Source organism: Rutidosis leptorrhynchoides, chromosome 3 (genome assembly GCF_046630445.1).
Source record: "Rutidosis leptorrhynchoides isolate AG116_Rl617_1_P2 chromosome 3, CSIRO_AGI_Rlap_v1, whole genome shotgun sequence".
Lineage (NCBI taxonomy): Eukaryota > Viridiplantae > Streptophyta > Magnoliopsida > Asterales > Asteraceae > Rutidosis > Rutidosis leptorrhynchoides.
The window spans coordinates 65,084,213-65,095,291 of record NC_092335.1 but is presented as its reverse complement, the minus strand read 5'-3'; the positions used below and the strand labels follow the sequence as shown (position 1 = coordinate 65,095,291).

At 32.0% G+C, this 11,079-nt stretch overlaps 1 protein-coding gene across 1 annotated transcript; it reads left to right on the top strand.

Moving 5' to 3' along the window:
- Positions 1-5,862: 5,862 nt before the first annotated feature.
- LOC139896230 (uncharacterized) lies at positions 5,863-10,530 on the top strand. Its single transcript, XM_071878822.1, has 3 exons — positions 5,863-6,428; positions 9,168-9,801; positions 10,079-10,530. Exons 1-3 carry the CDS (start codon positions 6,191-6,193, stop codon positions 10,260-10,262), a joined length of 1,056 nt encoding a protein of 351 aa, XP_071734923.1. The 5' UTR covers positions 5,863-6,190; the 3' UTR covers positions 10,263-10,530.
- Positions 10,531-11,079: the final 549 nt, after the last annotated feature.

Here is an 11,079-nt window from a genome sequence, read left to right as displayed (position 1 = left end):
GCAGCATAGAGTTGACTCCCCCTCAAGTAGGCAACGTCTGAGTTGTTACATCTTCTGAACATGCCTCATGTCAATATTATGAACGTGTGTTCTGAAAATAGCAGTTGGCAGTGCTTTGGTATAAAGATCAGCAGAGTTGTTGATTGAACGTATCTCATTTTAATCTGGTTGTCTTTTACGAGATCTTGAGTATATGAGAAGAATCTGAGGTTTTCATCTGAAACTGTATCATCTAAATCTTTTATGTACAAGTTTAGCCCCTGTGATTTGTCTACAGTCTCCTTCATGGTTTGCTCAAACCCTTGTTTCAATTCCTATTCCCTTGTAGTCTTTTCTGAGCCTTACCAACATACCATTCTTTTCCATCAAACTTATGACCGTTAAGACCGTCTATGGCTTTGGCGCCTCGTCAGTATTTATATTTTGTTCAGTCACTTTTGATACTCTTCTTTCATTTGTATTATGCAAGCTGCATTATCTTCATATATAGTTGTTGGTGAAGATAGTTGTTAGTCTTTTATAGCGTTCTAGTCCACAAGAATCAATAATGATTTGTGTCATTGATCTCAACCAAACACATTTTCGAGTAGTTTCATATAATGCAATCACTTCGTCATGATTTGATGATGTTGCAACAAGTGTTTGTTTTAAGAACACCATGATTTTGTGGTACCTCCATTTAGGAATACATATCGAGTTTGAGATTTATCTTTATGAGGATTTGATGAATGACCTGCATATACATAATCAACCAAATCTTGTTTTGAAACGTTAGAATAAAATAATTTTAAATCAGCAGTTTCTCAAGGGTATCAAAATATGTGTTTGTCCCATTCCAATGTCTTTTTGTAAGGGCTGAGTTGAACCTTATCAACAAAATAACTGCAAAAGAAATGTCAGGTCTTGTATAATTTGTAAGATACATAACAGTCCCAATTGTACTAATATATGGAACTTCTGATCAGTTAATATCTTCATGATCTTCACGGGGATGAAATGGATCAGTGTCAATATTGAGTGATCTAACAACCAATTGGTTTTATCTTAAAAAAAAATGTTTTAAAATCTTTTCAGTATAAGTTGTTTGATGTACAAGTAGACCATTAGGCATATGCTCAATTTTCAATCCAAGGTAATACTTGGTTTTTTCAAGATTTTTTATTTCAAAATAATTCTTTAGAAGTTGAATGATTTCATAGATTTCTTTATTTGTTCATATGATGTTAAGAACATTGACATAAACAACTACGATCACATATCCGAACATTGTTTTTATAAAACATACGTGCAAAATAAGTTTATATGTATACCCTTTTTTTTATCAAGTAGTCATTTAATCGGTAATACCACATACGTCCCATTTGTATAAACCCATTTAGAAATCTTTGTGATTTAATGGAATATATTCCCTTGGGTTTTACATTAGATGCTTATGATACCTTAACCCTTTAGGTATATTCATATATATCACTATTAAGTGATCCATACAGATAAGTAGTAACAACATTCATGAGATGCATTTAAATAACTACCAGGTTGATTAAGTATCTAATAAGTAATTGTATCCATTACAGGAGGATAATTTTTCCTCCTAATTCATTTCTGGTCTTTGTGGGAAATATTGAGTTACAAGTCTAGTTTTGCCTTGTAACTTCATTTGCACATTTCTTTTCGGATAAAAATTCATTTGTATCCCATACGTTTCACATCTTTAAAAGTGATAACGATTGATCCGAAAACTTTTCTTTTATCGAGCGATTCTAATTCAGCTCGTATTGCTCCTTTCCATTGAGCTCAATCATGTCCATTTTGTATATTCAATGACAGATTTTAGTTCCAGATCATCATCTTTATTCATGATGTCATTGTAACATTATATGAAAATATCTCATAGAGATTTTAGTTTCATTTCGGTTCCATAATATTGCATAATTTATCGCAATTTTAGTATTTACATTTATCAATATCCTCTGCAGAAGGAATATTGATTTGTGGTTCTTCTTGAACACTTTCTCTTACCTCATTATCAGCTGATTTTCTTTTTCGAGGATTTTTATCTTCGGAACCAATTGATCTTCCACGTTTGATGCGTGGCAAAGACTCAACAGTGACATTATTGCCAGCTTTTGGAATTTCAGTTCGAGCTGGAGCATTTATCGCTGGTATATATGATTTAGTCACTTTTTTTTATATCTGTAAATGCATAAAGTAATGAATTTGCAAGTTCTTGCATATGCATTATTTTTGAACTTTCGTTTCACATTCTTTTGTGCGAGTTCAATATACCTTAATTGATGTTCACATCATGAAGCATCATTTTATTTTTATTTTTTTTCTCCCCCTAATCTAGGGAACAATGTTTTATTAAAATGACAATCAGCAAAACGTGCTGTAAAAACATCACCCATCATGGGTTCAATATATCTTATGATTGAAGATGTTTTATATCCAAAATATATTACCATCTTTCTTTGAAGAACCATTTTATTGTGTTGTGGTGATACAATTGGAACATACACTGCACAACCAATGTTATAAGGTGGAATATATTTGGTTCTTGGCCAAAATCAAGTAGTAAGTGAAAATATTTATGACTTCCACATGGTATAATGCGAATTAATGTCGCAGCATGTAAATTTACATGTCCACATATAAATATCGAGAGTTTTGTACTCATTATCAATTGTCTAGTTATTAGCTGCAAGCGTTTATCTATTGATTCAGCTAAACCAATTTTGTGTATGCACATGAGCAACTGGATGTTCAACAACAATCTCTGTAGATATATAATGATCATTAAATGCTTGAGATGTTAACTCACCAGCATTATCAAGTCTCATCCTTTTAATGGTGTAATCAGAATAATGTGTTATCAATTTAATAATTTGTGCAAGAAACTTTGCAAATGCCATATTACGGCTTGATAACATACAAATATGAGACCATCCGCTAGATGCGTCTATTAGAACCATGAAATATCAAAATGGTTCACATGATGGATGAATTGGTTCATATATCTTACCTTGAATTCTTTCAAGAAACATTTGTGATTCTTTTTCACAATATACTTTTCATTAATCACCATATGTGCTTTCCATTAATCACCATATGTGTTTTTTTTTTTATTTTATAAATCACCATATGTGTTTTTTTTTTTTTATCATATATCCTTTTCACCATATACGCTTTTAATCATATGCGCTGTGTTTTTCACCATATGCGCTTTTAATCATATGCGATTTTCATCATATGCGTTGTGCTCTTCATCATATTCGCTTTTTATCATATGCGCTTATCATATGCGATGCGCTTTTTATCATATGCGCTTTTTTATGTGAATAGTAAATTAATTAATTTCGTTTTACTATTCATATGAATTAATTTAGATTTACTATTTTGTTAATTGAGTAATATATATATACATCATATACTTGTGACTCCGAAGGCTCAAATGAATTTGACCATATAGTTATACGTTGTACCTTGCACATTAATTTTCAGTAGAAGCTTTAGATGCATATTATTTTCAGTAGAAGCTTTAGATGCACTTTTTTTTTAATCACCAAATACCACAAACACTTTGTTTGCGTTTGTTCATAGTCATCAATGAAAACCATTTTCTTTAATTTTATTTTATATAATAAAATTAACGCATCATTATTCTTTTCAAAAACAATAATCTATTGTTATTGTTCACTTGTGCCATGTTTAACAACAAAAGTCAACAACCTCTGTCTTGTTTGTTGTGGCAACCAAAAACAATCTTTGCTTTTGTTACCGAGAATCCAAGACCAAAAAAACAATTAATTTTTAATTAATCTTTTATCAAAACCATAAATGATTTTATTGATCTACGTTGATATGGCCATAAAGAATTGACGGCTGACCTACTTTTGTAAGTGTATTTCGGCTATCATCCCGAAAACGCACAACGACCTTTTTTTTTTTTTATGAACTATTTGTTTCATATCTAGCTTAGGCAATTATTGTGAACATTTGGTCCCTATAAGAGCATTTATTTTTTAAGTTTAAGCAAATAATGCACAATTAACAATTATCAGATTAATAACTAGATTGTAACTTGATTTATAAGTCAATCATATTTGAATTTTTAAGCTTGGATACAATTGAAATGTCACAATTTTTACATTATTGAACCTTTCTTATTTATAATTTAATAAATAAATTAGACAGTATTAAGTTTCAAGAAATAGTTCTGTTAATCAAGATGTTGATGTGTTGAATAATTAGCTTTGTCATTTGTTGATCATTTGCCTACCCTCTTGGTGTCTAATCCTAATTTTTTTAATTATTATATACGCGTGACACAAAAAGTAGGCTAAATGTATGCTAATAATTAGTCCCTGATAATATGAAAAAAAAAATCTTTTTAGCTACTTAAAAAGCCAAATCAATGAGCATGTCTTATTTGACATGATCTCGTTTATTTTGATTTACAGTTGGTGTGAATTTTGAATTCGAATTAAGTTCGACATCATGTTTGATGATGCACAGGCATTCAACAATAATATAAGTACAACCTACTCTTGGATCTATATGTATGGTAATCTACTCATAAGTCATGGTAATGGAATCTTGTTTGTTAAGATGTGAGGTTACCTAACCTGAAACAACTTATATGTGTTTTATTTATGCTATAATAAAGAATATTATGTATATGTGTTAAACTCGGAATAATAATAACTTATTTTAGAAAATTAACATAAGACGTGTTGAAACATTTTTGTCACATTTAGCTCATCAAGTCTAATACTTATCATTGATAGATTTTATCACGTCTAGGAGATGTTTACTTTTTTCTTGTATTAAGTCCTACTTTCATTTACCTTTGTTTGGAAAAAAGTTTTTTTTTTTTAGTTATAGAAGGAGACCACTTCATTTTCAATACTTCATTTTTGACAAAAAACTATTCCATTTTACCATCACTTTTTTTTCTTACTTTAACTTTTAAGATATACTTTTAATAAAAATACAAACTACTTTTTCTTATTTTAACTTTTAAGATTTACTTTTAATAAAAATACAAACTACTTTTTGTATTTTAACTTTTAAGATTTACTTTTAATAAAAGTACAAACTACTTTTTCTTATTTAACTTTTAAGATTTACTTTTAATAAAAATACAAACTATTTTTTTATTTTAACTTTTAAAATTATAAATTTAAGAATAAACATTAGTATGCATGAAATAAATAATGATTAATTGCATAAGTAATCATAAATGTTAGATAACATATAAAGACCCCGTCGTATTCGTATTGATCGGAATTAATCTAGACCCATGGTACCGTGTTGTCAAATAACGTGTTGCGTACATAAAGTACCGTGTTGTCAAATGACGTGTTGCGTACAATCATGAGGTCTTATTAACATAAATATAAATGTTAGTGAAGTTAGTAAAAGTTAGATTACAGAAATATAATTCAGGTGGTATAACCGACCATATATAACTTAAATAACATAAATATAAATGTTAGTAGTTCAAAATTTGATATGTCCGAGTCTGAAAATTATTAATAATTTCATACCTTGATTAGTGACTCGTGATCGTTTGAGATATCCTTTGATTACACTAAGCTCTTCGAGCTGATAACGTGTTATAATTCAGTAGGCTTATAACTACCTTTAATGGTTATAAGAACAAAGAGAGAAAAAGAGAGAAGAAGGAGAGAAGAAATATTGATATTGATATTTCAAGAGAAATGGTGCACCTTAAATGGCTATCATACATGTGTATTTATAGCATAAAATATTACTATACAAGAAATATAATAATAATAAAATTAACATCCAATAGATATTTTATAACAATTTTATTTTTATAAATCACAAAAATCCCCAATTTCTCTCTATGTTCAAACGTAAGATACTCTCAAATTAGGGTTTCAATTTATAGGTCTGCTCGTCGATGAACTTGTAGTTTTCTACTTGTTCTTGTGTATATACGAATCTTCTGTAGTTGTGATTGTCTACAGGATCAAGATCAAGTTTGCAAGTTTTGGTTTAATGAGAGAATCAGTTTTCGAGTGATATTGATCGTGTTCTTGAAGATATTACGTTGAGATTGTGTTTTTGTACAAAAGGAGAGTCATCATCTGTTATTGTGTGCCATATTTATTTCCGGCTACTTTAATAAACTGATCTGCTGCAGTAAAACGACGCCGTAGGGATGGCTGAAGAACGGTACAGGGAAGCGAAAGTATCAGTATGGTGGGATATCGAAAACTGTAAAGTACCAGAAGATTGTGAACCGCATTCGATCGCATCAAATATACATTCTGCATTGGTGAATATGGGCTATCGTGGACCCGTATACATTTATGCACACGGTGATACTAATGAGATCCCTCCTAAAGTTCAAGATGCCCTTCATAGAACTGGAATCATCTTAACTCATGATCTTCAAGGTAAGTGATTATAGTTTATAGTTTCTTGCTTTAAGAGTCTCAAGAGTCGAGACTAAAGTAGTTTATGTGGTGTTTTTTTGGGTGTCTCTCTTGTTTTAGATGTTTTTTTCTTCTTCTTTTTTTGACTCTCTTGTGATGTTATATGTTATGAGTAGGGGTGTGTATGGTACATGAAAAACTGAGGGTATGCTTGGTACAAACAAAGGAATGGGAAAGGGAATGAAAAAGGGAATATTAATGACAAAGAGAATATTATAGGAATGGAATGGGTATAATGATTACTTTTGATACTGCTTAAGTTCAAGGAATTATAGTGTTAAACTGTTAATTGAGAAAAATACATCACTATTGCAAATGTTTATTTTGAATTCTACAGACAAGTAGTATAGACAAAAACAATCCAAATTAAAAACCAGGCTTGTCTGAGTGGCCACCGAGTTGCCCAATGAAGCACACTAACCGGTTTCAATCCATGGCTATGCCAAATTGTTCAGAAAGGGAGTGTAACCAGAGGGTGCGTCACGCTCGGGGGGCTTGATTACCCGAGGTTTTACCCTCGTTGGATAGGCCAATGTGTTTGTTCATATAGGGGTTTCCTTGCTACCAAAAAATAATAATCTAAATTAAAAAATTTCAAGTTTAAAAACAGTTTATCAACAATATTAGTATTAATATCAGAAAAATAAATTTTATAATATTATTATAATAATATCGACATCAAAATATAAATTCAATTCACGATTTTTACGAAACTTCGATTGTTTCATACAAACGTGTAGCATAGTACAGTATATGGCTTTGTTTAATTTTTACCTGAGCCAAATGCGACAGATGGATAAAAATAAAAGTGAAAAATAAGTCAAAATAAATTACACTTGTTAAATCTAACTGGAAGATGATATATGATTAATTTGGTTTAGACTTTTAGTAATACTAGATGGTGAAAAAAGGGAAGTTACTTGGTATAATGATTCCCATAACCCCCAAATTAGTGGGTAATGGTCCATTACCCCATACTCTCTAATGATTAATTACTTTACGCTGCATTCTCGAGACTTTTTTTGAATGGAAAGGAAAGGAAAGGAAACAGACGGATTAAAAAATAATAGTGATTCTCGAGTTTTTATTTTAAACGGAAAGGAAAGGATAGTAGATGATTAGGAAGGATAACACATTACGTTTTGTTAAGAACACTCTCCGCCCATATTTGGAAAGATTGGGAAGGATAGTAAAACACTTTCATCCCCTTTCTTTTCCATTCTTTTCAACTAAAAATAAAACTCTAGAATATAGCGTTATATTCAACCAAGCCACTTCAATGATTATGATTACCATTCCTTACCTTTCAAAACCTTCTACCAAGCACACCCTGAAAAAACCCGAAGCCAAAAACCGATCCCGAACCGAACCGCGGTTGTTGGTCCATAAATTTACGGATTTCGGTCTTCGGACCGAACCAAACCAAACCCGAAAAAACACCAAAAATAACTGAACCGTACCAACAATATATGCTCCGGTCCTCGATCCGACTTTCTTATACAATCAAGGACTCGGTACAAAACCGACCGAACTAATTTGGTCCAGTTCTGTACCATGCACACCCTAGTTATGTGAACATATAGTTGTTTAGAACCTTATGGTCTTGGATAATGAACGCCATTGAGATTATGAAGTTCTTTAGTTATATGCTTTTAATCAACATTCAAACTAAGTGTTTTATAAACTCAGTAACCCAAGATCCCAAATCCAAGCCTTTCTATACATGATTTATCAACTTAGAATGATTTATGTCTGTATATAACTATCTATTGTTACTATTTTCATGTGAAATATTATGGATTTGTAGTTGTAGGTCTTCTGTTACTAAGGTTAACCTAGATGATACCGACATACCGTTGAGCAAAACATAGAAATTGCTAAGGCTGTTAAGAGAGCAATGAATGAGATCAATGCTCGTAAACGATAGACTAGATCACTAGAAATAAGATTGATGGCATGATAGAAGATTTCGGTATATTTTTCGATGTATAGTTTGATTGCTAAAAGTCATAATGCAGGTTTTGTTCGTTTGTAATACAACGCTAGGTTATTTAATTAAAGAAGGATGTTCCTATGCTGTGGAATTGATGGTTTTGGTTTGATATCCCACATCTTCGTTCTTGCAATTATGTATTTTTATCTTCAAACATTGGTGTAGGGTATGAACTGATGAGTACATCATAGATAGGGCGTGTGTGTTATATATAAATATCTTTTAAATAATGACCTGTAAAAAATGACCTGTTTATATCAGTGTTGTCAACTATGATATGTTTTGAACATTTTGATAGCGCGCTGCTCGTTTAGTAGTTGGTTGAAACCTAAAAGTTGTAAGGTTTTCCCTATTCGAGTTGCCCGGAAAAGGCGAGTAATCCTACCCCATGCTCTACTGTACGCAGCCCATCAGGAATACTCCCTGGCTGTTCCCAACCCTTCCCTGGCCACCCCCAGATTCGAACCTGAGACCTCTTGTAAGGATGGGCCCTAACCACCGGGCTACCTTGGGATGGTTAGTTGGTTGAAACCTGTCCGAGTTTCATAAATCCAATAAATGGAATATCTTTCTAGTGTTTTTTACATTATCTTCTCTAATAGATGTTTTTTCACCGAATGGCAATTCCAATGAAGTGCTTAATTTAGGTTTCATTTCAATTTTGATAAGATAATTTGTATCCGATAAGCCTTTTTTCTTGAGTTTAGGTGACAAAGATGCAAGTGTGAAGAAAATATTGGTGAACATGCTACTTTGGGCTAGTGATAACCCTGCCCCAGGCAATATTTTGTTGATTTCTAGTCATCATGACTTCTCGTACGCTCTAAATAACTTAAAGATGAGAAATTATAATATTCTTATAGCTGCTCGACCTAGTCCACCCACATTTCTCCTTACCGCATCAAAGAGTGTATGGCTATGGACTAGTCTTTTAGCTGGAGGACCACCAGTGACATATATTGAATCACCCGAACCATCATCTTCCCCGCTTTCAGAAAAAGTTGAAGGCTGGGTAATTTTAGTTGCCTTGAGCAAACTGAAAACTGAAAAGATAATGTCTACAGAAGAAAACATAGTTAACTGCATTCGATATGGGAATCCTAAGAAGCAGCTCAATATTGATGTGAAGGAGGTTCTAGAGAGTGCCATCGAGCAGCAATTGGTAGAGAGACACAATTTTGACTCATTTAGTATCTTTGTTGGTAAAAATGAAAAATTATGGAAGTGTGTAAACCCAATAGGTAATGACGTTAATGATCACTCAAATAAAACATGGGATGAGCTGCAAAAGTTCCTATCAACTACTGATGGCTGTTGTGCAATTTCAGATTCTAGTTGCAGGTAACATTTGAACATTTGTTGCACATCAAGATTAGTTAATGGGTGGGAAAAAAGATTGGTAAACAAGTACTTTCATATATTCTCTTAAAAAATAATTTGGTTTTGTTACAATAGCTGTAAAAGTGATTATGTGACCCCTTAGTAGTCACTTGATCCCGTTAATGAAGGCTGATTATTGTTACTTTAGTAGCAATAATCAGTTTAATAACGCATATCATCCAAACATCATTTATATGATTTGTGTTCAACACTATATAACAAATTTTGTTTTGCATAGATATGAGGCAGCAACTATTATAAAGAGTTCATGTTTAAAAGATGGTGCTTTGGGCGACATACTTCAGATTTTGGACTTGGCAATCCGTATAAAGAAGTGGATCAGACATCGTCCATCAGGATGGCAACCTGTCACTGTTACTCTTTGTCCTCCAAAGTCCATCCCCATGCCATCAGATCATTGAAAGTCAACCATCCCGCAATCAGATTCAAAGAAGGCTGACCCGATCAGTAATCATGTTCAAATAAGGCTGATCCAATTGCCGACTGATTATTTATCCTATCTATATCTATATCAAATATATTAGAATCAAATTAAATTTGAACATGCATTGTATTCAGTTAAGTTTTGTGAGGTGTTATTTATAATGAGTAATTTACATGCTGCTTTATAAAACGTATTCCCATTGTTTCACTCATTATTTATATGGCAATTGACTAACAAAAGTAAATCAATTATGAGTTGAACACAATCGGATAACCTTGTAACACTTGAGATAAAAATTACAACCTTTGTAATGAAAACCTTAAGAGTTGTAATTAAGAAATTAGAACATTCATTATTTTCTTGTGCAATTGAAATAACTACTCATCTCCTACAATTAATCAACAATTTGTTTTTTTTAACAACTGAGAAATTTTGTTTAATAAAGTAGTAAGAATAGTCTTACTGTAATGAGATGAAAACCAATCAAAAGAGGAGAAACCGTAAAATTAATAATGTGACATTTTTTAAACTTCGAAGGATAAAAAAAATATGTTTCTGAATCTCCAAAGAGACCAAAGCGTTGCGTAGCAAATGACTTCCAATATGATGACTTTCGTATGAGAAAGATGCACTGTCATAATTCATTGCAAGAGATCATTAACCAATTGCCAAACGGGAAGCACAAGATCAAGCCATGAAGTGATAAAAGTCCAAATTGGTTCACAACGATACATTCAAAGAAAATAAGAGAGATCCTTCCCATGAGCATTACGGGAAGAGCAAATAACGTTTAG

What these genes read in the sequence shown, in the direction of transcription:
- LOC139896230 (XM_071878822.1), top strand. Translation starts at nt 6,191, where the DNA reads ATGGCTGAAGAACGGTACAGGGAAGCGAAAGTATCAGTATGGTGGGAT. An exon ending in CTTAACTCATGATCTTCAAG is followed by an intron (nt 6,429 to 9,167) that starts GTAAGTGATTAT and finishes TCTTGAGTTTAG; the next exon opens with GTGACAAAGATGCAAGTGTG. An exon ending in ATTTCAGATTCTAGTTGCAG is followed by an intron (nt 9,802 to 10,078) that starts GTAACATTTGAA and finishes TGTTTTGCATAG; the next exon opens with ATATGAGGCAGCAACTATTA.